General features: G+C 46.2%; 1 protein-coding gene across 9 annotated transcripts in view; it reads right to left on the reverse strand.

Moving 5' to 3' along the window:
- The window catches only part of LOC135518977 (lysine-specific demethylase 6A-like), a 114,576-nt gene that overhangs the window by 29,998 nt on the left and 57,062 nt on the right, over nt 1–27,516 (reverse strand). For 5 of the 9 annotated variants that reach the window (XR_010452240.1, XR_010452239.1, XM_064943973.1 and 2 more), the window contains 7 exons: nt 23,144–23,198; nt 21,018–21,052; nt 14,061–14,154; nt 10,661–10,787; nt 2,553–2,651; nt 1,845–2,064; nt 1,162–1,320 (listed from right to left, as the gene is read on the reverse strand). Coding sequence is in view for 7 of the 9 variants with exons in the window: in XM_064943973.1 (XP_064800045.1) it covers nt 1,162–1,320; nt 1,845–2,064; nt 2,553–2,651; nt 10,661–10,787; nt 14,061–14,154; nt 21,018–21,052; nt 23,144–23,198 (789 nt within the window). In the remaining 2 variants the exon portion in view is untranslated. Of the gene's footprint in view, nt 1–1,161; nt 1,321–1,844; nt 2,065–2,552; nt 2,652–10,660; nt 10,788–14,060; nt 14,155–21,017; nt 21,053–23,143; nt 23,199–26,586; nt 27,325–27,516 lie in introns of those variants that run through there. The other 4 variants (XM_064943977.1, XM_064943975.1, XM_064943978.1 and 1 more) reach the window with 3 other exon arrangements.

Raw genomic sequence — 27,516 nt, forward strand, 5'->3', positions numbered from 1 at the left:
GCAGGAGAGGAGGGTTAGAAGGGGCAGGAGATGAGGGGTATGGGGGCAGGAGAGACCGGCGAGGAGTGGGTGGGTTATAGTGGGGAGGCAGGCGAGGAGTGTGGAGGAGATAGGTGGGCAGGAAGGAGAGGAGGGTTATATGGGGGGGGCAGGCGAGGAGTGGGGGGGGATAGGGGGGCAGGAAGGAGAGGAGGATATAGGGGGGCAGGAAGGAGAGGAGGATATAGGGGGGCAGGAAGGAGAGGAGGGTATAGGGGGGAGGCAGGAGAGGAGTGGGATGGTTATGGGGGAGGGAAGAGAGGAGTGGGATGGTTATGGGGGAGGGAAGAGAGGAGTGGGATGGTTATGGGGGAGGGAAGAGAGGAGTGGGATGGTTATGGGGGAGGGAAGAGAGGAGGGGTTCAGAGTAGATGCCACAATCCTGACAACAACCTAAGTGATACTTCTGATCAGGAATCTCAGTGCCAACAAACTGTGTGAAGTCTTTTTTTTCTTGACACGAGGAAAGCGATGAAACATAAGGAACAAAAATATCTGGGTTACCGCCGTTTACCATCAAACCTTTGGTGCCAAGGTAAGTTTTAATGTCAAACAGTCATCCAAGGGAAAAAAAGACAAGACATACAAGTTGACAATGAATTAAATATTCAAAGTCACTAACAGATAAACAGCATATCAGTAGTTTACATTCATTCTGTACATGTCATGTCAAACAGCTAGTCAGTGTGAGGAGATGAGGTGAGAAAAGTGACTTGACTTATGGCCTGTACTGCTGTATAATGAACCACACAGAGAATTACACCTAGTAAATCTACTGTATAATGAACCATACACAGAATTACACCTAGTAAATCTACTGTATAATGAACCACACCTAGTAAATGTACCGTATGTGAGCTTAGTGTTTGTGAGGGGGATTCTCTCAACTCCTTTGGTTTGTCTGCACTGATACAAAACGTTTCTAGACGGTCAGGTGAATGCAGATAAGGCTACAGGGCATCCACTCTACTATACTGAATTTGCAGATCAGTGCCAATGAGGTGAGGAAGACGAGGAAAGATGAAGGCTATTAAGATGCACCAGGACAGGTTGGTTTAGGTAGTAGTAGTAGCAGGGGTTTGTTATCTGGGGGGGGGGGGGGGGGGTCTCTAGAGGTCTCACCTGCTGCTGTGCCTGTGACCCTGGGCTGCCTGCTGCAGTGTTCAGGCCCCCCTGTCTGGAGGTGAGCTCAGCGGGGATGGGCAGGCTCCACGCCTCCTCAATACTAGGAAGCATTTTACCACCCTTCCCCCCCGCAACACTACCTGTCTGAGGGTGAGCCTATAGGAGGAGGAGGAGGGGGGGCATAAAGACACATTTCAGTATTTCAGTACTGCTCTATGTTATGGTAGGACAACCCACTGACACTGCTGACTGAGCACCTTGTTACACTATTAGGTAATTGCACATTAAATACAGCCTCTCCAGAGATGAGATGAAGTCAAATGAAAATAATCACTCAAAGAATGGTCAATGCCATGACATTATGTCTTACGATTACTGGTGAGATTGTGTAGTATGGCATCAATATGAATCAGTGATCATATCTCAATGATTCAAATAAAAAACAGAATAATCACAGCCTGTACAATAAACAGGGACACACACATGTATAAAATACAACTCTTTCAGAGAGTGAATAATGTCATTGGCTTTAAAACGCATACATACACTGCAACACAACACTACGTTTAACAGAAAACAGCCCGTCAAATCATTTGTTTCTGCTTGGTGTGTGTGTGTGTGTGTTTACATAGCTCTGCATGTGTGTGTATGTATCCCTCCCTCTCTGCGTCCCTGCCTACCTGCAGCAGCTTAATGCGGTGTGTGAGGGCAGCGGTGTTGGTGCAGGCCTTGCTGCGCGTGGCGTTGATGTAACACTTGATTGCGTCGTGCGGCTGCCCGCAGGACTCGTAGAGCGTGCCCAGGTCCATCCAGGCAGACGCATGACTGTGGTCCAGCTGCACTGCACAGATGTACGCCTGCAGAGCATCCATAGGCTGGTTCTGCTGCTGGTACAGAACACTGGGGGAGGGAGGGGGAAGGAGGGAGAGAGGGGGGGAGAGGGGGGGTTGGGAGAGAGAGGAGGGAAATGAGTGAGTGGAGGGAAAGGAGAGAAAGGAGGGAAAGGAGGGAAAGGAGAGAGGAGAGGGGGGGGGGAGAGGAGGGAAATGAGTGAGTGGAGGGAAAGGAGGGAAAGGAGGGAAAGGAGAGAAAGGAGAGAAAGGAGGGAAAGGAGGGAAAGGAGAGAGGGAAGAAGGAAGAGAGAACGTGAGAAAGAGCAAGTGATGGGGAGAGGGGGGAGTGCATGGAGTTTTTAGTGTCCTCTCTCTCCCTCGAGTGGCCACACGCCAAGTCTATCCATATTTAACTCTAGGGACCACTACCTCCCTCCTGTTGCCATGGCCAGCACCTACAAGCCTTCAGATTGAGTAATCCTTTAAGATTTCTCCAAGGATCCTACAGACAGATGATAGGGGAGTACACGCTGGCTGCAGTATGTCAGGTCTTACCCTATGGAGCACCAGGTGTCAGCGCTGGCCTCAGACTTGTCAATGGACTGTCTGTAGGAGATGAAGGCATCCTGGACTTTCCCAATACTGGAGTAGCACCTGGAGAGAACACACATTATGCTTAGTAATATCAATATGAGTATGAAGAGAGAGATACTGTCAGACCGTCAGAGACCGAGCGGGGAGCAAGAGTGAGACCGAGCTGGGAGCAAGAGTGAGACCGAGCGGGGAGCAAGAGTGAGACCGAGCGGGGAGCAAGAGTGAGACCGAGCGGGGAGCAAGAGTGAGACCGAGCGGGAGCAAGAGTGAGACCGAGCGGGGAGCAAGAGTGAGACCGAGCGGGGAGCAAGAGAGACCGAGCGGGGAGCAAGAGTGAGACCGAGCGGGAGCAAGAGTGAGACCGAGCGGGGAGCAAGAGTGAGACCGAGCGGGGAGCAAGAGTGAGACCGAGCGGGGAGCAAGAGTGAGACCGAGCGGGGAGCAAGAGTGAGACCGAGCGGGGAGCAAGAGTGAGACCGAGAGGGGAGCAAGAGTGAGACCGAGAGGGGAGCAAGAGTGAGACCGAGAGGGGAGCAAGAGTGAGACCGAGAGGGGAGCAAGAGTGAGACCAAGAGGGGAGCAAGAGTGAGACCAAGAGGGAAGCAAGAGTGAGACCGAGAGGGGAGCAAGAGTGAGACCGAGAGGGGAGCAAGAGTGAGACCGAGAGGGGAGCAAGAGTGAGACCGAGAGGGGAGCAAGAGTGAGACCGAGAGGAAGCAAGAGTGAGACCGAGAGGAAGCAAGAGTGAGACCGAGAGGGAAGCAAGAGTGAGACCGAGAGGGAAGCAAGAGTGAGACCGAGAGGAAGCAAGAGTGAGACCGAGAGGGGAGCAAGAGTGAGACCGAGAGGGGAGCAAGAGTGAGACCGAGAGGAAGCAAGAGTGAGACCGAGAGGAAGCAAGAGTGAGACCGAGAGGAAGCAAGAGTGAGACCGAGAGGAAGCAAGAGTGAGACCGAGAGGGAAGCAAGAGTGAGACCGAGAGGGAAGCAAGAGTGAGACCGAGAGGGAAGCAAGAGTGAGACCGAGAGGGAAGCAAGAGTGAGACCGAGAGAAAGCAAGAGTGAGACCGAGAATAGGTAGGCAGAACTGTCTCTCAAGAGCAGACGGGCTATGTGCACACTGCCCACAAAATGAGGTGGAAACTGACCTGCATTTCCTAACCTCCTGCCAAATCTATGACCATATTTTAGAGACATACTTCCCTCACAGACCCTCAAAGAATTACAAAACTAATCCAATTTTGATAAACTCCCATATCCACTGGGTGAAATACAGCAGCAAGATTTGTGACCTGTTGCAACAAGAAAAGGGCAACCAGTGAAGAACAAACAGCATTGTAAATACAACCCATATATTTATTTATGTTAACTTTAACTATTTGCACATTGTTCCAACACTGTATATTGACATATGACATTTTAAATGTCTCTATTCCTTTGCAACTTTTGTAAGTGTAATGTTTACTGTTTTTTTTTCTTCTTCACTTTTGTTTATTATCTATTCCACTTGCTTAACCTCTAACATCTATGGGGGCGCCATTTCATTATTGGATAAAAAAACGTGCCCGTTTTAAGCGCAATATTTTGTCACAAAAAGATGCTCGACTATGCATATAATTGACAGCTTTGGAAAGAGAACACTGACGTTTCCAAAACTGCAAAGATATTGTCTGTGAGTGCCCCAGAAATGATGCTACAGGCGAAACCAAGATGAAACTTCAAACAGGAAATGAGCAGGATTTTTGAGGCTCTGTTTTTCATTGTCTCCTTACATGGCTGTGAATGCGCAAGGAATGAGCCTGCCCTATCTATCGTTTCCCCAAGGTGTCTGCAGCATTGTGACGTATTTGTAGGCATATCATTGGAAGATTGACCATAAGAGACTACATTTGCCAGGTGTCCGCCCGGTGTCCTCTGTCGAAATTGGTGCGTCATCTTCAGCTGCACGTCTTTTTCTAAGCGATTCAGAAGAGAAAGTAGACATCCACGAACAATATATCAATGAAGAGATATGTGAAAAACACCTTGAGGATTGATTCTAAACAGCGTTTGCCGTGTTTCAGTCGATATTATGGAGTTAATTTGGAAAACAGTTCACCGTTTTGATGACTGAATTTTCGTTTTTTTTTTGGTACCCAAACGTGATGTACAAAACGGAGCGATTTCTCCTACACAAAGAATCTTTCAGGAAAAACTGAACATTTGCTATGTAACTGAGAGTCTCCTCATTGAAAACATTCGAAGTTCTTCAAAGGTAATGATTTTATTTGAATCCTTTTCTGGTTTTTGTGCAAATGTTGCCGCTAAATGCTACGCTAGCTATCAATAGTCTTACACAAATGCTTGTTTTGCTATGGTTCAAAAGCATATTTTGAAAATCTGAGATGACAGTGTTGTTAAGAAAAGGCTAAGCTTGAGAGCTAGCACATTCATTTCATTTGCGATTTTCATAAATAGTTAACGTTACGTTATGCTGATGAGCTTGAGGCTATAACTGGATACAGGTTTTTTTCATAGCCAAAGGTGAACAAAACGGAGCGATTTGTCCTACACAAATAATATTTTTTGAAAAACTGAACATTTGCTATCTAACTGAGAGTCTCCTCATTGAAAACATCTGAAGTTCTTCAAAGGTAAATGATTTTATTTGAATGATTTTCTTGTTTTTGTGAAAATGTTGCTGGCTGAATTCTAGGCTTATAGCTATGCCAGCTATCAATACTCTTACACAAATGCTTGTTTTGCTATGGTTGAAAAGCATATTTTGAAAATCTGAGATGACAGTGTTGTTAACAAAAGTCTAAGCTTGAGAGCAAATATATTTATTTCATTTCAGTTGCGATTTTCCTGAATAGTTAACGTTGCGCTATGCTAATGAGCTTGAGGCTATAAATAGGATCCCGGATCTGGGATTGCTCGACGCAATAAGTTAATAAGCAATGTGAACATATGCTTCCCATGTCAAAAAAGCTCATTACAATGGATCAGTCCACTCAAACAGGAGCCATTCAGACAGGTGTCTTGTATACCATATTTTGTTGTTGTTGCTAGTGCTCCATTAAAGAAATCTTGGTCGACCAACAGCCAATCAACAACCAATTGACCGGTTGACTAAGTGGGGGCAGCCCGAAAGCTAACACTCTACACACAGTTGTGCAACTGCACATCTACAAGCTCAAAAAGGTGACTACAGCTCATGCAGAACCATTAGCCGTTGCATTCAGTGGCTCTACCACACAACAACCAATAGAAAAACATCCCACGGCCTGCACTAGACTTTTCCTACTTGCACCAACTTGACGATAATAACTACTATATTGAGAGAAAATGTACTTGCTACGACTGTGATGTGGTCGTCTCACCTCGCGATCTCACCTAGCTCAGGCTCCCGAGTGGCACAGCGGTTTAAGGAACTGCATCTCTGTGCAAGAGGAGTCAATACAGACCCTGGTTGGAATCCAGGCTAAATCACATCCAGCAGTGATTGGGATTCTCATAGGGCGGCGCACAATTGGCCCGACGTAGTCCGCGTGTGGTAGCTGTGCCACCAGAGACTCTGGGTTCGCGCCCAGGCTCTGTCGCAACTGGCCGCGACCGGGAGGTCCGTGGGGCGACACACAATTGGCCTAGCGTCGTCCGGGTTAGGGATGGTTTGGCCGGTAGGGATATCCTTGTCTCATTGTGCACTAGCGACTCCGGTGGCGGGCCAGGTGCACGGTGTTTCCTCCGACACATTGGTGCGGCTGGCTACTGGGTTGGATGCACGCTGTGTTAAGAAACAGTGTGGCTTGGTTGGGTATCGGAGGGCACATGACTTTCAAACGTCTCTCCCGAGCCCGTACGGAAATTGTAGCGATGAGACAAGATTGTAGCTACTAACAATTGGATACCACGAAATTGGGGAGAAAAGGGGGTAAAATAAAAAAACGTCAATCTGTGCTTTCAGAAAGTATTCATACCCTTTGACTTATTGCACATTTTGTTGGTACAACACAACCCACCTACACGAAATACCGCATAATGATAAAGTAAAAACATGATTTTAGAAATGTTTGCACATTTATTGAAAATGAAATACAGAAATATCTGTATTCACACCCCCGAGTCAAAACTTTGTAATAGCACCTTTGGCAGCGATTACAGCTGTGAGTGTTTCTGGGTAAGTCTCTAAGAGCTTTCCACACCTGGATTGTGCAACATTTGCCCAAAGGTCTTTTCAACATTCTTCAAGCTCTGTCAAATTGGTTGTTGATTATTGCTAGACAACCATTTTCAGGTCTTGCCATACATTTTCATGTAGATTTAAGTCAAAACGGTAACTGGACCACTCAGGAACATTCACTGTCTTCTTGGTAAGCAACTCCAGTGTATATTCTGCCTTGTGTTGTAGGTTATTGTCCTGCGGAAAGGTGAATTCATCTTCCAGTGTCTGGTGGAAAGCAGACAACCAGGTTTTCCTCCAGGATTTTGCCTGTGCTTTGCTTCATTCTATTATTTTTTTTATCCTGAAAAAACAACTTAGTCCTTAACTTGTTAATTAGTAGCCTACAGCGAAGTGTGTTTAAATAATTTCTAAATAATTTTAAATCAAAACAATTTCTGCTAGTTAGTTTGCTTGAGCCTGCTAACTGAGGAGTGTTAATTCACCTGTTTCAATACATGTTTCATTTTAAAACATGATCTTACAAAGGAGTTGTTTAATCTAACTGCTTAACTATTTATCTGTACGTGGAATTGTATTTGGTTTTTTTCTCATCTTTACAGGAAAATGCCACGGGCACTATCTGATGTGTGGAGACATTTCACTGCAGCTAATGTAGAAGGAAAAGCTGTGTACATTTACAAATACTGTGCCAAATCATATGTGAAGAATGCAACAAAGATGCAGAATCATCTGGCCAGGTGCATGAAGTTCCTTCAGCGCTCACAACAAGCAACCACTGACAAAAGTCCCTCTACTTCTATTCGAGGTGAAAATGATGAATCAGAAACCTTATCGATAGCAACAGCTCATGGTCCCCCTGGAATCAGAAGTTTTTTGACTTAATGGAGAAACAAAGAAATGCTGATGAATGTCTTGCTGAGCTGTGTATGCAACTGGTTCACCTCTGATGCTCACAGGCAATGTGTATTGGTAGAGATTTCTGAATGTTCTTCGCCAAGCATACACCCCTCCAAACAGACATGCTTTATCTACTCATTTACTGAATGCAGAGTTCCACAGAGTTCAAGTGAAGGTCAAGCAAATCATAGAGAAAGCAGACTATTGCAATCATCTCTGATGGGTCGTGGGCAAGGAAGAATGAACTACATAATCTCCACCCCTCAACCAGTATTCTACAAGGGCACAGACACAAGAGACAGACACACCGGTCTCTACATTGCAGATGAGCTGAATGCAGTCATCAATGACTTTGGACCACAGAAGGTATTTGCACTGGTGACAGACACTGCTGAGAACATGAAGGCTGCTGGGTCTAAATTGGAGGAGTCCTACCCCCACATCACACCCATTGGCTGTGCTGCTCATGCATTGAATCTGCTCCTCAAGGACATCATGGCACTGAAAACAATGGATACACTCTACAAGACAGCCAAGGAGTTGGTTAGGTATGTGAAGGGTCATCAAGTTATAGCAGCAATCTACCTCACCAAGCAAAGTGAGAAGAATAAGAGCACCACATTGAAGCTGCCCAGCAACACCCGTTGGGGTGGTGTTGTCATCATGTTTGAGTCTCCTGGAGGGGAAGGAGTCTCTCCGAGAAATGGCCATATCACAGTCTGCCGATATGGACAGCCCCATCAAGAGGATCCTCCTGGATGATGTAATTTGGGAGAGTAGTAAGCAGCCTGAAACTCCTGGATCATTGGGGATCATTCAATATTCCCTGTTTTTGTTCATTGAAATCATCCCATGTGAAGAGTCAACTCTTTTAATTAAAGTTAAAATCGTAACTAAACTGTTTTTTTATTATTATTTGCAATTATGTCTAATTATGATAAGGTAAAATGTTTATGTTTCTGTCTCCATATGAAATGGTAAATATATCCAATGCAAAAAACTTCTACATTTAAATGGCATTAATATTAATTTGCATATATTCCCGTTAATTCCCATATATTTCCGTTAATTCCCATATATTCCCGTTAATTCCCATGGAAAGTTTCCAACCCCTAAATACTCCCCAAAATGTGCGACCTAGCTGAAGGCACTGGATATATACCCACTGATTTTTGAATAATATAACCTACAAGCGCTTCATAAGCTTACTTCAACTGTCAAACTCCACAAATATAACATGGTTTGGGGTGAGTTGGACCACAGAGTGAAGGAAAAGCAGCCAACAAGTGCTTAGCATATGTGGGAACTCCTTCGAGACTGTTGGAAAAGCATTCCAGGAGAAGCTGGTTGAGAGAATACCAAGAGCGTGCAAAGCTGTCGTGAAGGCAAATTTGGCTATTTGCAGAATCTTAAATATAAAATATATTTTGATTTGTTTAACACTTACCCCTATTTAACACATGATTCCATATGTGTTATTTCATAGTTTCGATGTCTTAACTATTATTCTACAATGTAGAAAATAGTATAAAATAAAGAAAAACCCTTGAATGAGTAGGTGTTCTAAAACTTTGGGCCGATAGTGTAAATAAATGCTGTATAGCCTCATAACATGGTTAAAACAATCTTCATATCATGGATGGTCAGTCCTTACATTAATAGCTCTGTCTATTGATCTGACCGGTCACATTTCTCCAGGCCCATCCCTCAGCGTTTTGCCAAAACAGATTTGTTGACTTGTCCTTTAAACAGCTGCATATTATCAAGATATCAGTGTCCCCAACGAAAAGGTAACCAGGCCTATAGCAAATTCAGCATATGGCATTCATTTTTCATATGTAAATAGCACTTTTCAGTAGTGCTCAAAGCATGCCATTTCCATGAGCGCAGCATTTATTTATCAACTCTAATCAATGAGCCCAATCAGTCCTCAATGACAACAAAATTATAAACAACAGAGTAGGGCTGGCTAATAAATCCTTCGTTTTGGGTCATGCTCAGGCAAAACAATTTGACTAATCTATACCTTCATATTTCCAAGTCCTATTCTTGAAAATCTTAGGGGTATAACATTTATTGGATTGACTGGAATTCTGATAGACTTTGGTTTTTAAGGTAAAGATGTAATTTAATCATATTATTAGATGTAGTAGAACGTGATGGGTTAGAAGAAGCCTACATAACCAACCCATATAGTAAAATTTAACATCCATATACGGACAGCCATGTGAACTTTAACACTGATTTATCCTGCAATAGATGTCGTTCAATTGGTAACATACATTTTGTCTTCTTCTAATGCCTCTTAAGGGGAAATTAATCTAAAAGTAACTGAATGTAATCAGATTACATTACTGAGTTTGGGTAATCCAAAAGGTTCGTTACCGATTACAATTTTGGACAGGTAACTAGTAACTAACATATTACATTTATAAAGTAACCTACCAAACCCTACTTGCTAGCCATTAACTTCTCTCACAGCCGCTAACACAACAACATACTGCTAGAGCCCTTAGTTGTACTACAGGATTCACAGACAGGAGGCCATCTATCCAGTGGAACACTGTCTGCCACACGAGCCAAACCAGGTCAACTGTGGTCTAATGATCTATACTAAAACAAGTGGATTCAATAAGTAAGCACTATATAAAAGCGTGTGGAATAACAGAAAGGAACAACTCCATCTAATTAATAGCTCAGATTTACAAAGCTATAAATCAATAGGTCTCTGTGTAACACGCCGTCTTCCCAAAGAGTACAGACTTGGATCAATAATCATCTGCGTGATCGGAGGAGCAGCTCTGAAACGGCTCCAGTTTCTAGGCCTATAGATTGTAGAGAAACAGCTGAGACAGGAGCTGCAGAGAGAAAAGACCTTCAGGGCAGAGTCTTATTCAACACACAGCGGTTTAACATTTTTACACACTTGCTAAAAGGAAAACAAGAGACCGCAGGAATTCTCTATGAAAGAAAATGCCCCAAAAAATTACAAAAGAAAATGCTTTTACCTGCCGAGGAAGTACCAGGACTGTCCAGAGTTGGGGTCTGCTTCTAGTGACTTCTGTAGACACTGGATGGCATAGCTGTCCTTGGAGCCTTGGTCCCCTAACAGCTCCACTGTGTGATGCATCCAGCCTGGAGGAGACCAGGGGAGTTAGCAGGGTGAAGGATCCAACAACCACCACTGCTAGTCTGGGTCCAGGGCTAGCCTTCTGCTAGCTGGTCAACAGAACCAGGGCTAGCCTTCTGCTAGCTGGTCAACAGAACCACTGCTCGTCTGGGTCCAGGGCTAGACTTCTGCTAGCTGGTCAACAGAACCACTGCACTTTACATCACTGCTAGTCTGGGTCCAGGGCTAGCCTTTTGCTAGCTGGTCAACAGAACCATTGCTAGCCTTCGGCTAGCTGGTCAACAGAACCACTGCACTTTATACCACTGCTAGTCTGGGTCCAGGGCTAGCCTTCTGCTAGCTGGTCAACAGAACCACTGCTAGTCTGGGTCCAGGGCTAGCCTTCTGCTAGCTGGTCAACAGAACCACTGCTAGTCTGGGTCCAGGGCTAGCCTTCTGCTAACTGGTCAACAGAACCACTGCTAGTCTGGATCCAGGGCTAGCCTTCTGCTAGCTGGTCAACAGAACCACTGCTCGTCTGGGTCCAGGGCTAGCCTTCTGCTAGCTGGTCAACAGAACCATTGCTAGTCTGGGTCCAGGGCTAGACTTCTGCTAGCTGGTCAACAGAACCAGGGCTAGCCTTCTGCTAGCTGGTCAACAGAACCACTGCTCGTCTGGGTCCAGGGCTAGACTTCTGCTAGCTGGTCAACAGAACCACTGCACTTTACATCACTGCTAGTCTGGGTCCAGGGCTAGCCTTTTGCTAGCTGGTCAACAGAACCATTGCTAGCCTTCGGCTAGCTGGTCAACAGAACCACTGCACTTTATACCACTGCTAGTCTGGGTCCAGGGCTAGCCTTCTGCTAGCTGGTCAACAGAACCACTGCTAGTCTGGGTCCAGGGCTAGCCTTCTGCTAGCTGGTCAACAGAACCACTGCTAGTCTGGGTCCAGGGCTAGCCTTCTGCTAACTGGTCAACAGAACCACTGCTAGTCTGGATCCAGGGCTAGCCTTCTGCTAGCTGGTCAACAGAACCACTGCTCGTCTGGGTCCAGGGCTAGCCTTCTGCTAGCTGGTCAACAGAACCATTGCTAGTCTGGGTCCAGGGCTAGACTTCTGCTAGCTGGTCAACAGAACCACTGCTAGTCTGGATCCAGGGCTAGCCTTCTGCTAGCTGGTCAACAGAACCACTGCTCGTCTGGGTCCAGGGCTAGCCTTCTGCTAGCTGGTCAACAGAACCACTGCTAGTCTGGGTCCAGGGCTAGCCTTCTGCTAGCTGGTCAACAGAACCACTGCTAGTCTGGGTCCAGGGCTAGCCTTCTGCTAGCTGGTCAACAGAATCACTGCTAGTCTGGATCCAGGGCTAGCCTTCTGCTAGCTGGTCAACAGAACCACTGCTCGTCTGGGTCCAGGGCTAGCCTTCTGCTAGCTGGTCAACAGAACCATTGCTAGTCTGGGTCCAGGGCTAGACTTCTGCTAGCTGGTCAACAGAACCACTGCACTTTACATCACTGCTAGTCTGGGTCCAGGGCTAGCCTTTTGCTAGCTGGTCAACAGAACCATTGCTAGACTTTGGCTAGCTAGTCAACAGAACCACTGCACTTTACACCACTGCTAGTCTGGGTCCAGGGCTAGCCTTCTGCTAGCTGGTCAACAGAACAACTGCTAGTCTGGGTCCAGGGCTAGCCTTCTGCTAGCTGGTCAACAGAACCACTGCTAGTCTGGATCCAGGGCTAGCCTTCTGCTAGCTGGTCAATAGAACCACTGCAAGTCTGGATCCAGGGCTAGCCTTCTGCTAGCTGGTCAACAGAACCACTGCTAGTCTGGGTCCAGGGCTAGCCTTCTGCTAGCTGGTCAACAGAACCACTGCTAGTCTGGGTCCAGGGCTAGCCTTCTGCTAGCTGGTCAACAGAACCACTGCTAGTCTGGGTCCAGGGCTAGCCTTCTGCTAGCTGGTCAACAGAACCACTGCTAGTCTGGGTCCAGGGCTAGCCTTCTGCTAGCTGGTCAACAGAACCACTGCTAGTCTGGGTCCAGGGCTAGCCTTCTGCTAGCTGGTCAACAGAACCACTGCTAGTCTGGGTCCAGGGCTAGCCTTCTGCTAGCTGGTCAACAGAACCATTGCTAGTCTGGGTCCAGGGCTAGCCTTCTGCTTGCTGGTCAACAGGCTCAAAAGGCTCATCTATCTAGAGCTTTCTGAGGAAGAGGGAGGAGAAAGAGGGAGGGAGGAAAGGAGAGCGGGGGATTCTTCATCCATACACACATCAGCCGTGTCTTCAAAGGTCTAAACAACTCACCCCTGGGGTCGCTCCCACCTCTCTCTCTCTACACACACCTCCCTAAGGACGGGCGCACACACACAGACACAAACACATCTCCCCATCGCTCCACACAACAGCTGTGGCGAGCCTTGCTGGAATGCCACCACCAAATAACATTTTATCGATCACACACATTTATCAGATGTTATTGCTGGTGTAGCGAAACGCTTGTGTTCCCTAGTAAGGTGGCTGGCAGGGCAGAAAAAGAGAATGTTTTTCAGACACGAGGGAACATCCCAAACTGGGGGAAGACGGCAAGAAACAAGACAAGAGCTGTCTGTGTTCAGAGAGGACTACGTCGGGAAGGTATGTGTGTATAGCGTGGGGGTTGGGGTACAGACACTAACACCTTGGGAGAGACTTGGGAAACGTGTGATGGGAGCAGGGAAGAGGTGGGGATCTGGGAATACTGTCCAGTTGGGAATATGGTAAACAACAAGGAGCACAACTTCTCCCAGAACACAATGCAATCCTGTGTCATCAGCCTTATACACCTGGTACATAGTAGTACCTTCAGCAACAAATGGTGCAGTTTGAGGACATGTGGTAGAAATGTATTAGGCTAGTGGAGATGGGGCTAGTGGAGATGGGGCTAGTGGAGATGGGCAGGTGTGATGCAGCAATGTTTGTATGTTTTGTATTGTTTATAAAATAAAAATATATTTCATAAAAAATAAAATACAAAATATTAAAGAGACATAAATGTGGTAAAGTAACTTGACGACTAAAAACACCACACACACTCGTCCTATAGACACTGCTCTAGAAAGTTTAAACACTTTTTGTACATAACATGTAAAAGATAGCACTTTTTAAATAGAACCTTCAGGAACAAACTAGGATACATATTCAACAAGACGCAAAGAAAAATATAGGTTCATGTTATCAAAAGGACAAGTGACATATTGTTTGTAACAAGTGGGCCCAAATGCATCGTCATCGATGCCGTAGTACATAGGAGAGAGGAAAGAGGACGTACCTAGTTGCTGCAGTGTAGCAGCCTTCACCTGTGCAGGAAGATTCTCTGTCTGGAGTAAATTCTCATAGGCTTCTTTTGCTGCTCTGAATTTCTTCTGCAGAATGACAGTGGGGGGAAAGAGAGAGGGGGAGGAAAAGAGAGAGAGACGAAGGATGTTTAAGCCAGACCGAAGAGTCAGTGTGTTTTATGGTCTCACTGGTCAGACACAGAAGTTTAGACACCTTAGACCACCACCAGATACACTACAGGCGAAGAGTATGTGGACACCCATTCAAATTAGTGGATTCGGCTATTTCAGCCACACCTGTTGCTGACAGGTGTATAAAATCGAGCACACGGCCATGCCATCTCCATAGACAAACAGTGGCAGTAGAATGGCCTTACCGAAGAGCTCAGTGACTTTCAATGTAGCAACATCATAGGACACCACCTTTCCAACAAGTCAGTTCGTCAAATTTCTGCCCTGCTAGAGCTGCCCCGGTCAACTGCAAGTACTGGTATTGTGAAGTGGGAACGTCTAGGAGCAACAACGGCTCAGCCAATAACTGGTAGGCCAAACAAGCCCACATACAAGCCCACAGAACGGGACCGCCGAGTGTTGAAGTGCTTTTGCATTCCAGTTGAACATTTACCTGCTCTGTCAGTCTATCATTAAAAACATTGAAGAAATATTGAAGACTACACATGTAAATGGCATGCCATTTGAATTTGAGCAATATGACTGGCCGTTCATCCAAGCACCACCACGCTGTCGCTAGTCACAACTTCTGGAGCAGTACATGAGTTGATGCCTTCACACAGCACACGTTTTTGCTCTGAAACAGCTGACAAGTGCTCATCAAGTGCCTACTTGCTGAGCTTATTTTAGAAAAAGTAATTTACAAAAGTAAACCTTTAATAGTGAACATAAAATATGCTACGGTTGATAGTCTGTAAAAAGAACACTAGAAAGACACCTACTGTGGCATTGATACACAGTGAGGCAGGGTTTAACTTGACCATGCCCCCTGAGTAGGGTACATAATAACCATAGACCGGACTTGAACCTGATCTAACATCTCTGGAGACCTGAAAATAGCTGTGTAGTGATGCTACTCATCCAACCTGACAGCTTGACAGGATCTGCCGAGAAGAATGGGAGAAACTCCCCAAATACAGGTGTGCCAAGCTTGTAGAGTCTTACCCAAGAAGACTCCAGGCTGTAATCGCTGCCAAACGTGCTTCAACAAAGTACTGAGTAAAGGGTCTGAATACTTATGTAAATGTGATTTAGGTTTGTTTTTTTTATTGTTTTTTTTATATCAAGAATGTCTAAAAACCTGTTTTTGCTTTGCCATGAGTTATTTTGTGCAGATTGATGAGGGAAATCAAACTATTTCATCCATTTTAGAATAAGGCTGTAAACAAAAAAGTTGAGGGATCTGAATACTTTCCGAATGCCACGTGGTTGTGTATCGGTTATTTACTAATGGTATGCCAAATAGTCGGACAAACTGGCAATTTACTGATGTTATTCTTTTTTTGTAAGTATCATCTGAAACTAATACATTTTCGGGTGCCAGCACATCTCTCTCATGTCAATCAGTCATGTGGCCGTCTGTAAAGAGAAGGACGGGCTGTATGTGGATCCTGCTGCTCTGATTGCATAGAGTGAAGTTGTATTTCTCCATCCGCTCGCCTCAGAATTTCACCCAATCACTATTCCCGCATGTTTTCAGTCTGATCATTTAGATTGCCGCTGCCCGTTACTATGGTGGATCACATGCCGAAGAACATTTGCTATCAAGCTATCATTTTGCATAACATCTAACAAGCGAGGCATGGGTAAGGAAAAATATGAAAAGGTGATGCGGAGTGACAGCAAACTTGGCCGGCTACAAGTTGGAGGACACGCACCCGCACCTAAAATCTTGTTATAATTTTTCTATTTATTTCTTGTGTTAAAATGTTTCTAGAAAATGTTTTCTTTGTTGGGAAGTGCTCTTAAGCATTTCACAGTTACTCTACACTTTGTTTACAAAGCATGTGGCAAAAAAATGTTATTGGATTTTGATTTGAAATATGATACAGATTGAATTGTTTTAAAAGTGAACACCTGCTTCATACCTGTATTGCAGAAAGCTGAGAAAGTGCTTCTTAAAAAGAAAACTTGAAGCCTGTGGAAGTCAGCAGTAGAAATAATGTCTGGGGTTTTATATCATAATGTACAACAGTTAATGAAACTAACACTGTAAAAGTGTGACATTTTTTAAAATTCAGTGTTATTTCCTGATAGTTGCTGGTTGAAAATACAATCTAGCATTAGAATGCACCAGAGGCCACCAAAATACAGCTTGTCGGGGGACCTGGCTACTTTTTCTATTTGGCTACCTACTGCATGTGATTGTGGGAAAAAAAGTGTGTGTGTGTGTGTGTGTGTGTGTGTGTGTGTGTGTGTGTGTGTGTGTGTGTGTTATCCCACCTTCAGTGCTGTTTTGTATCTGGGTAAACCTGAAAAGCACTCAGACTAGTTTATTTTTCCTCATTGATATTGGGTCTGATCCGGTTGTGTGTCGTCTGGAGGTCGCTGTTCTTATCTGCTCTTACTCAGCCATCACCAAGGCGAAGCACCTCCATGTCTGTAGCCGTGAAGGCCCTGACACACACACACACACACACACACACACACACAGAGCAGTCTGGCTTTGGGCTCTTCCTGTCTGGCTATAAAAACCAGAGTAATCAAACCCAGTCGTACACACAGCCCCCTAACAACCAGGTTCTAATGCACCAACCATTACCAGTCACCACATCTCAACGTGAGGTGTTGTTTACCTTTCCAATACGTCCGATTGGAAAATAAGTTTATCAATAGGGCTGGGATTTGCCAGGGACCTTACGACACGATATTATCACAATAAGATACGTATTGAGATTCTCACGATGCTAAACTCAGCAAAATAAGAAACGTCCTCTCACTCCACTACGTTTATTTTCAGCAAACTTAACATGTGTAAATATTGGTATGAACATAAGATTAAACAACTGAGCTATAAACTGAACATGTTCCACAGACATGTGACTAACAGAAATTAAATCATGTGTCCCTTAATTAACAAAGGGGGTGTCAAAATCAAAAGTCAGTCCGTATCTGGTGTGGCCACCAGCTGCATTAAGTAGTGCAGTCCATCTCCTCATAGACTGCACCAGATTTGAAGTTTCTTCCTGTGAGATGTTAACCCACTCTTCCACCAAGGCACCTGCAAGTTCCCGGACATTTCTGGGGTGAATGTCCCTAGCCCTCACCCTCCGATCCAACAGGTCACAGACGTGCTCAATGGGATTGAGATCCTGGCTCTTCGCTGGCCATGGCAGAACACTGACATTCCTGTCTTGCAGGAAATCAGCCATACTGCACGTTCTGTGCGTAGTGGCATTGTCATGCTGGAGGGTCATGTCAGGATGAGCCTGCAGGAAGGGTACCACATGAGGGAGGAGGATGTCTTCCCTGTAACGCACAGAATTGAGATTGCATGCAATGACAACAAGCTCAGTCCGATGATGCTGTGACACAGCCCCAGACCATGATGGACCCTCCACCTCAAAATTAATTCCAGAGTACAGGCCTCGGTGTAACGCTCATTCCTTCGACGATAAACTCGAATCCAACCATCACCCCTGGTGAGACAAAACCGCGACTCGTCAGTGAAGAGCACTTTTTGCCAGTCCTGTCTGGTCAAGCGACGGTGGGTTTATGCCCATAGGCAACGTTGTTGCCAATGATGTCTGGTGAGGACCTGCCTTACAACAGGCCTACAAGCCTTCAGTCCAGCCTCTATCAGCCTATTGCGGACAGTCTGAGCACTGATGGAGGGATTGTGCGTTCCTGGTGTAACTCAGGCAGTTGTTGTTGCCATCCTGTACCTGTCCCGCAGGTGTGATGTTCGGCTGTACCGATCCTGTGCAGGTGTTGTTACAAGTGGTCTTCTACTGCAGGAACAATCAGCTGTCAGTCCTGTCTCCCTGTAGCGCTGTCTTAGACATCTCACATTACGAACATTGCAATTTATTGTCCTGGCCACATCTACAGTACTCATGCCTCCATGCAGCATGCCTAAGGCACATTCACACAGATGAGCAGGGACCCTGGGGCATTTTTCTTTTGGTGTTTTTCCAGAGTCAGTAGAAAGGGCTCTTTAGTGTCCTAAGTTTTCATAACTGTGACCTTAATTGCCTACAGTCTATAAGCTGTTCTGGTCTTAACGACCGTTCCACGGGTACATGTTCATTAATTGTTTATGGTTCATTGAACAAGCATGGGAAAGTGTTTAAACGCTTTACAATGAAAATCGGTGAAGTTTTTCAGATTTTTACAAATTATATTTGAAAGACAGGGTTCTGAAAAAAGGGACTTACTTTTTTGGCTGAGTTTATATGTATTGCGATTCAATACCGAGATTTTATTGCGATTCGATGTTCCAAACATATTGCTCACCATATGTCTGCTGCAGAGGGACAACAGCCACGAGGAGTCAATATATGTTTCAAAGGCTGATTAAAACCAGTCCTACTAACTGTACATCTGATATTCAACTCATTCTAAAGCTTTGGACAAACCACGAACGGCTAAAAGCAGCACAGGGCAGGTAGCCGTCCTCTGGCTTGATGTCACCACAGTGTGTTTCAGGGACCAACAACAAGGTGTTACCAAGCAGTAGCTGTCTTACCAACTGAACATGTCTACTATCCAGCAAATAACCATGTTGTCTCCCTGGCATCACCACAGCTCTAGGCATGGCAGAGAAGAGCTGATTGGATGAGGAGTGAGTGGGGGGGGGTGGTTGAGGCAGACTATAGCAGGTTAGAAGAGCACTGCGACTGGAGCTGTAGAGTTCTCCTGGTTCACGTTGTCACTGGACACTGATCTAAGGTCAGTTTTGTTTTTCACCAAAATCGAACGCGTCAGTCATTCCTTGGAGAGCCAAGTGTCCGCGGGTTTTTGCTCCTCACTTTGGGGGGGGAGGGGGGTCAGAGATCCGGCATTTACAAAATGACTGATTGGCCCAAGGGGGGCGCTATAATATTCAAATGAAATTCCAAACTTTGAACAAGCTTGCATCCTATCCCTTTTGAGCTATAGTCATGTCATGTTGTACACACAGTACCAGTCAAAAGTTTGGACACAACTACTCATTCCAAGGTATCTCTATTTTCACTATTTGTGTAACCAAAAAAAGTGTTCAATCAAAATATATTTTATATTTGAGAATCTTCAAAGTAATCACACTTTGCCTTGATGACAGCTTTGCACACTCCTGGCATTCTCCCAAACAGCTTCTTGAGGTAGTCACCCGGAATGCATTTCAGTTAATTTGTGGAATTTCTTTCCTTCTTAATGCATGAGTTAATCAGTTGTGTTGTGACAAGGTAGGGGTGGTATACAGAAGATGGGTCTTTTACCAAATAGGGCTAAGTCAATACTATGGCAAGAACAGCTCAAATAAGCAAAGCGAAATGACAGTCCATCATTACTTTAAGACATGTAGGTCAGTCAATCCAGAAATCAGAGTTCAAGTAACAGGCATCTCAACAAATATTCAGAGGAGACTGTGTGAATCAGGCCTTTATAGGTCAAATTGCTGCAAAGAAACCACTACTAAAGGACACCAATAAGAAGAGACTTGCTTGGGCTAAGAAACACGAGCAATGGACATTAGACCAGTGGAAATCTGTCCTTTGGTCTGATGAGTCCAAATGTGAGATTTTTGGTTCGAACCGCTGTGCCTTTATGAAACGCAGAGAAGGTGAAAGGATGATATCCACATGTGTGGTTCCCACCATGAAGCATGGAGGAGGTGGTGTGATGGTGCTTTGCTGGTGACACCGTCTGTGATTTATTTAGAATTGAAGGCACAATTAACCAGCATGGCTACCACAGCATTCTGCAGCGATACGCCATCCCATCTGGTTTGAGCTTAGTGGGACTATCATTTGTTTTTCAACAGGACAATGACCCAACACACCTCCAGGCTGTGTAAGGGCTATTTGACCAAGAAGGAGTGTGATGGAGTGCTGCATCAGATGACCTGGCCTCCACAATCACCCGACCTCAACCCAACTGAGATGGTTTGGGATAAGTTAGACCGTGAAGGAAAAGCAGCCAACAAGCCAGCATATGTAGGAACTCCTTCAATACTGTTGGAAAGGCATTCCTCGTAAAGCTGGTTGAGGGAATGCCAGGAGTGTGCTAAGCTGTCATCAAGGCAAAGGGTGGCTACTTTGAAGAATCAAAAATCTACTTAGATTTGTTTAACACTTTTTTTGTTAGTACATGATTCCATGTGTTATTTCATAGATGTCTTCACTATTATTCTACATTATAGAAAATATAAAAAAATAAAGAAAAACCCTTGAATGAGCAGGTCCAAACTTTTGACTGACTCGATAAACATATTCACAAAAAGTTAGCATTTTATAAGTGTGTGTAGACTATGTGTTGGTACTTTAATTCCATACAGATACAGCTGACAATAAATGTTGTTAATGTTTCTAGTTGTCACTAACAGGCCCATTCGAGGCAGACGACATGTTGACTGTTGCCTTGTTTCAGTTTGCATATGCCTACTTCCTGCTGTCACAGAGGACAAAGAAATAACGGTTTGTGCAGACCACAAGGTAAACAGACCACAAGGTAAACAGACCACAAGGTAAACAGACCACAAGGTAAACAGACCACAAGGTAAACAGACCACAAGGTAAACAGACCACAAGGTAAACAGACCACAGCTACCTTCCCTTTTAGGAGTAATGACAACAACTGATAAGGGATTAGAAGATAGGCCATATTATAAGGTATATAGTGATACTAGGTCACTCGAAGATCTATACGAGGTCAACTCAACCTATCCACCACCAAAATGTACAGGAGACTTCTCACCAGCACCAGAGAAAAAGGGGAAATAAGGAAGGATTTCTTACCTGAATCTCATATAAATGAGCGATGTGGAACTGAACTGTAAATAGAAAGAGAGAGTTAAACTGATACAAAGGACTGGAGATTAAATCACTTACATAGTGTGCTCTCTCACATTTCCCCTTAGTGATGAAACCAAACAGAAGCTCCAGCTGGTAGAAATTCATGAAATGGAGAAAAACGTTGTTTTTTTTTGTTTTTTTTACAGAGAGAGCTATGGCAAATAAATCTGTGGTACTGCTTCTGACTCCCCCCCCCCCCCGTAGTACTGCTTCTGACTCCCCCCCTGTGGTACTGCTTCTGACTCCCCCGTGGTACTGCTTCTGACTCCCCCCTGTGGTACTGCTTCTGACTCCCCCTATGGTACTGCTTCTGACTCCCCCCTGTGGTACTGCTTCTGACTCCCCCCAGTGGTACTGCTTCTGACTCCCCCCTGTGGTACTGCTTCTGACTCCCCCTGTGGTACTGCTTCTGACTCCCCCTGTGGTACTGCTTCTGACTCCCCCTGTGGTACTGCTTCTGACTCCCCCTGTGGTACTGCTTCTGACTCCCCCTGTGGTGCGGCTTCTGACTCCCCCTGTGGTACTGCTTCTGACTCCCCCTGTGGTACTGCTTCTGACTCCCCCCCCGTGGTACTGCTTCTGACTCCCCCCGTAGTACTGCTTCTGACTCCCCCCTGTGGTACTGCTTCTGACTCCCCCTGTGGTACTGCTTCTGACTCCCCCCTGTGGTACTGCTTCTGACTTCCCCCCTGTGGTACTGCTTCTGACTCCCCCCCCCCCCTGTGGTACTGCTTCTGACTCCCCCCCGTAGTACTGCTTCTGACTCCCCCTGTGGTACTGCTTCTGACTCCCCCTGTGGTACTGCTTCTGACTCTCCCCTATGGTACTGCTTCTGACTCCCCCCTGTGGTACTGCTTCTGACTCCCCCTGTGGTACTGCTTCTGACTCCCCCTGTGGTACTGCTTCTGACTCCCCCTGTGGTACTGCTTCTGACTCCCCCTGTGGTACTGCTTCTGACTCCCCCTGTGGTACTGCTTCTGACTCCCCCTGTGGTACTGCTTCTGACTCCCCCTGTGGTACTGCTTCTGACTCCCCCCCCTGTGGTACTGCTTCTGACTCCCCCTGTGGTGCGGCTTCTGACTCCCCCCTGTGGTACTGCTTCTGACTCCCCCTGTGGTACTGCTTCTGACTCCCCCCTGTGGTACTGCTTCTGACTCCCCCCCCTGTGGTGCGGCTTCTGACTCCCCCTGTGGTACTGCTTCTGACTCCCCCCTGTGGTACTGCTTCTGACTCCCCCCTGTGGTACTGCTTCTGACTCCCCCTGTGGTACTGCTTCTGACTCCCCCCCCTGTGGTACTGCTTCTGACTCCCCCCCCCCCCTGTGGTACTGCTTCTGACTCCCCCCTGTGGTACCGCTTCTGACTCCCCCCTGTGGTACTGCTTCTGACTCCCCCCCCCGTGGTACTGCTTCTGACTCCCCCTGTGGTACTGCTTCTGAGTCCCCCCCGTGGTACTGCTTCTGAGTCCCCCCGTGGTACTGCTTCTGAGTCCCCCCCTGTGGTACTGCTTCTGAGTCCCTGGGTGCAGACGGAAGGAGTCTGCATGGTGTGTGGCAACAGATGGGAGAGAGGTTCGGTCCCCAATGTGTGTGTGTGTGTGTGTGTGTATGCATAAAATTGCTCACATGTACGTGTGGCAGAGTCTGAGCTCTAGCGAGCAGCGCTCTGCCGATCCCTTCTAATGTGGTCTCCTAGGCAACTCAATCTCAGGCAGGTGGTTGGAATGAGCGTGTGTGTGTGTGTGTGTTGCCTTGAAAACCCCAGGGTCAGGCATACAGACCATGGGGAAATGGCACGGCAACCGGGAGTATATAATGAAATGATAAAAATACCCAGACAGCGTTCTGTGCCCTTTCCTTTACGTGGGTTAACACTGACAAATGACCAAGTCAACCTGACACTGTCATTATGGATAATGCATCATCTCACATAGCCAGTGAGTACATAACTCCACATACTGGGGGAAAAACAGGAAGGGGAATTCATTGGGGTTTCAGTGACGGTACCAAACAGGAGAGGAATGGTGTGCTTGAGTGTAGAAGAGAGAAATGGGGATGTAATGGTCCTTACTTTCAGCTTTGGACAAAGTGCAGGGGTTGGAGTCAATCAAAGCCAGCTGAAAATGCTGCAGAGAGAGAATGCATGTCATTAAGGAGGGTTTCTATGCAGCGTTGGTCCATTATGACAAAAGGTTAGCATTTCACATGAAGTATACAAACATGGTCTGGTCCCGCCAGGCTTACAAACAACAGCTAAAGTATGACAGCGCAACGGACAGAGAGGACGTTCAAAGACCGGGTTGACCATGTGACTAGCCCGCACAACCCTGCTGCAGTGTCTCCTCAACAGCAGATCCAACTCTCCGCGGACGCACACAGCCTGACAACCAGCCTCTCCAACCCTGTTCCTGGAGAGCTACAGTCCTGGGGGGGGGGGGGGGTTTCCAACCCGAATCTAGCACATCCAAATCTAATAATTAGCTGGTTGATAAGCTGAATCAGGTTAGTTACACCTGGGTTGGAGTGAAAATATACAGGTGGGTAGAGGACAGGGTTGGAGTGAAAATATACAGGAGGGCAGAGGACAGGGTTGGAGTGAAAATATACAGGAGGGCAGAGGACAGGGTTGGAGTGAAAATATACAGGAGGGCAGAGGACAGGGTTGGAGTGAAAATATACAGGAGGGCAGAGGACAGGGTTGGAGTGAAAATATACAGGAGGGCAGCTCTCCAGGGGAAGGGTTGGAAAGCCCTGCCTTAGAACATGTCATTTTCCCAACTCCCCTAGTCCTGTGTGTGTAGACCTGATTGGGACTGGATATGTGTATAGGGTATGTTGTTCCCATGGTGACCATTAAAACCTACTCAAAACCTAGAGTCCTCAGAGCATGCGCAAACCAGCTGGCTGGAGTGTTTACGGACATACTCAACCTCTCCGTCTGCTGTCCCCACTTGCTTCAAGATGTCCACCATTGTTCCTGTTCCCAAGAAAGCTAAGGTAACTGAACTAAATGACTATCGCCCCGTAGCACTCACTTCTGTCATCATAAAAAGCTTCGAGAGGCTAGTCAAGGATCATATCACGTCTACCTTACCTGACACAATAGACCCACTTCAATTTGCTTAACGTCCCAATAGGTCCACAGACGATGCCATCGCACTGCAGACTGTCCTATCCCTCCTGGACAAGAGGAATGCCTATGTCAGAATGCTGTTCATTGACTACAGCTCAGCCTTCAACACCATAGTACCATCCAAGCTCATCATTAAGCTCAGGGCCCTGGGTCTGAACTCCGCCATGTGCAACTGAGTTCTGGACTTCCTGATGGGCCGCCCCCAGGTGGTGAAGGTAGGAAACAACACCTCCACTTGACTGATCCTCAACACTGGGGACCCACAATGTTACGTGCTCAGCCTCCTCCTGTACTCCCTGTTCACCCATGACTGCGTGGCCACGCACAGCTCCAACTCAACCATCAAGTTTGTAAATGAGACAACATTAGTAGGCCTGATTACCAACAATGACAAGACAGCCTACAAGGAGGTGAGGGTCTTGACAGAGTGGGGCCAGGAAAATAACCTCTCTCTAGACGTCAACAAAACAAAGGAGCTGATTGTGGACTTCAGGAAACAGCAGAGGGAGCATGCCCCTATCCATATTGACGGGACAGCAGCGAAGAGGGTGGAAAGCTTCAAGTTCCTCAGCGTGCACATCACTGACTATCTGAAATGGTCCACCTACAGAGACAGTGTGGTGAAGCCGGCGTGACAGCGCCTCTTCAACTTCAGGGGCCCGAAGAAATTCTGCTTTGCCCCTAAAACCCTCAGAAACTTTACAGATGCACAATTGAGGGCATTCTATCACTGCCTGGTACGACAACTGCATCGCCCATAACCGCAGGGTACGGTCTGCACCACCCATAACAGCAGGGTACGGTCTGCACCACCCATAACCGCAGGGCTCTCCAGAGGCTGGTACGGTCTGCACCACCCATAACCGCAGGGTACGGTCTGCACCACCCATAACAGCAGGGTACGGTCTGCACCACCCATAACCGCAGGGCTCTCCAGAGGCTGGTACGGTCTGCACCACCCATAACCGCAGGGTACGGTCTGCACCACCCATAACCGCAGGGCTCTCCAGAGGCTGGTACGGTCTGCACCACCCATAACAGCAGGGTACGGTCTGCACCACCCATAACCGCAGGGCTCTCCAGAGGCTGGTACGGTCTGCACCACCCATAACCGCAGGGTACGGTCTGCACCACCCATAACAGCAGGGTACGGTCTGCACCACCCATAACCGCAGGGCTCTCCAGAGGCTGGTACGGTCTGCACCACCCATAACCGCAGGGTACGGTCTGCACCACCCATAACAGCAGGGTACGGTCTGCACCACCCATAACAGCAGGGTACGGTCTGCACCACCCATAACAGCAGGGCTCTCCAGAGGCTGGTACGGTTTGCACCACCCATAACCGCAGGGCTCTCCAGAGGCTGGTACGGCTGCACAACGCATCACTGGAGGCACACTGCCTGCCCTGCGGGACACCTACAGCACCCGATGTCACAGGAAGGCTAAAAAGATCATCAACCACCCAAGCCACAGCCTGTTCACCCAGCTATCATCCAGAAAATTAGGTCAGCGCAGGTGCATCAAAGCTGGGACCGAGGGACTGAAAAACAGCTTCTTTCTCAAGGCCATCAGACTGTTAAATAGCCATTACTAGCCGGCTAACATCCGGCAACTCAACCCTGCACCTTAGAGGCTGCTGCCCTATTTACATAGACATGGAATCACTGGTCACTTTAATAATGTTTACATGCTGCTTTTCTCATCTCATGTGTATGTACTGTATTCTATTCTACTGTATTTTAGCCAAAGCCACTCCGACATTGCTCGTCCTAATATTTATATATTTCTTAATTCCATTCTTTTACTTTTAGATGTGTATTGTTATCAATTGTTAGATATTACTGCACTGTTGGAGCTAGGAGCTCAAGCATTTTCACTACAACCACAATAATGATATGGGGATATGGAGATGGCTCGATCTATAGGCAAGTGGCAAGCCTCCCCCCACCCCACCCAACAAAAATGTGATACCTCTACCTGAGGTATAACAAAACACCACCAAGGTCTCCCATATATCAAAATGATGGTTGCGTTAAACTATTTTACTGCAGAAGCGGTTAAATCTATAGATATTTTGACGCGCACCCATATCTGAAAAGTGAATAGTAATGCTGGGGGGGGGCACATAAAGTAATGTAACCAAATATTGCATGGTCAGATTGATGTGGAATATGAGTAGTCAATTGTCTGCCCTACATATAACGCATTCAAAAGTATTCAGACCACTTGACTTTCCCCCCTTTTGTTAAGTTCCAGCCTGGTTCTAAAATGTATTAAATTAATTGTTTTCCTCATTACTTTACACACAATACACCATCGTGACAAAGCAAAAATAGGGTTCAGACTTTTGTAAATGTATTTAAAATAAGAAACAAATACCTTATTTACATAAGTATTCAAGTACTTTGCAATGAGACTCGAAATTGAGCTCAGGTGCACCCTGTTTCCATTGATCATTCGAGAGATGTTCCTACAACTTGATTGGAGTCCACCTGTGGTAAATTCAATTGATTGGACATGATTTGGAAAAGCACACCTGTCTATATAAGTTCCCACAGTTGACAGTGCATGTCAGAGCAAAAACCAAGCCATGTGGTCAAAGGAATTTCTATAGAGCTCAGAGACAGGATTGTGTCGAGAAACAGATGTAAAACATTTCTGTAGCATTGAAGGTCTCCAAGAACAGTGGCCTCCATCATTCTTAAATGGAAGAAGTTTTGAACCACCAAGACAAGACTACTCCTTGAGCTGGCTGCCAGGCCAAACTGAGCAATCACGGGAGAAGGGCCTTGGTCAGGGAGGTGATCAAGAAGCCGATGGTCACTGACAGAGCTCCAGAGTTCCTCTGTGGAGATGGGAGAACCTTCCAGATGGAAGATCAACATTCTCAAGGCTACACTATTTCAACATTTTTTTTTTTTTTTTACCTTTATTTGTTGTATTAAATCATTAGAGTCTAAACTGTGACTTCGAATGAAATGAAAAATGCCTTATTAGGCTCCATCTACAGTGTCTTTGAATAATTTTTTAAAAACATGAGTGTGGCCAGAGTCTGGCCGCTCATGCGGCAGACCAGCAGCAGAGAATATCAGAGCTTGCAGAGCCACTGGGAATGCTAAACACCCTTCTGGTCACTCTTTCCAGGCTGGGCAGGGATGTATAGTTGTTTTTTTCCTGTAGGTAGGCCTAAAGGATTATAGGCAAAATAACCCTATCAAAACAGAAAGCTTCTTGAGAGGTAACTTGCCAGGCCTATTGGGCCAAAATCAATGGCAGCCTATTGTATAGATAATATAACGAAAATGTATG

The sequence above is a fragment of the Oncorhynchus masou genome, chromosome 29 (genome assembly GCF_036934945.1).
Source record: "Oncorhynchus masou masou isolate Uvic2021 chromosome 29, UVic_Omas_1.1, whole genome shotgun sequence".
Classification (NCBI taxonomy): domain Eukaryota; kingdom Metazoa; phylum Chordata; class Actinopteri; order Salmoniformes; family Salmonidae; genus Oncorhynchus; species Oncorhynchus masou.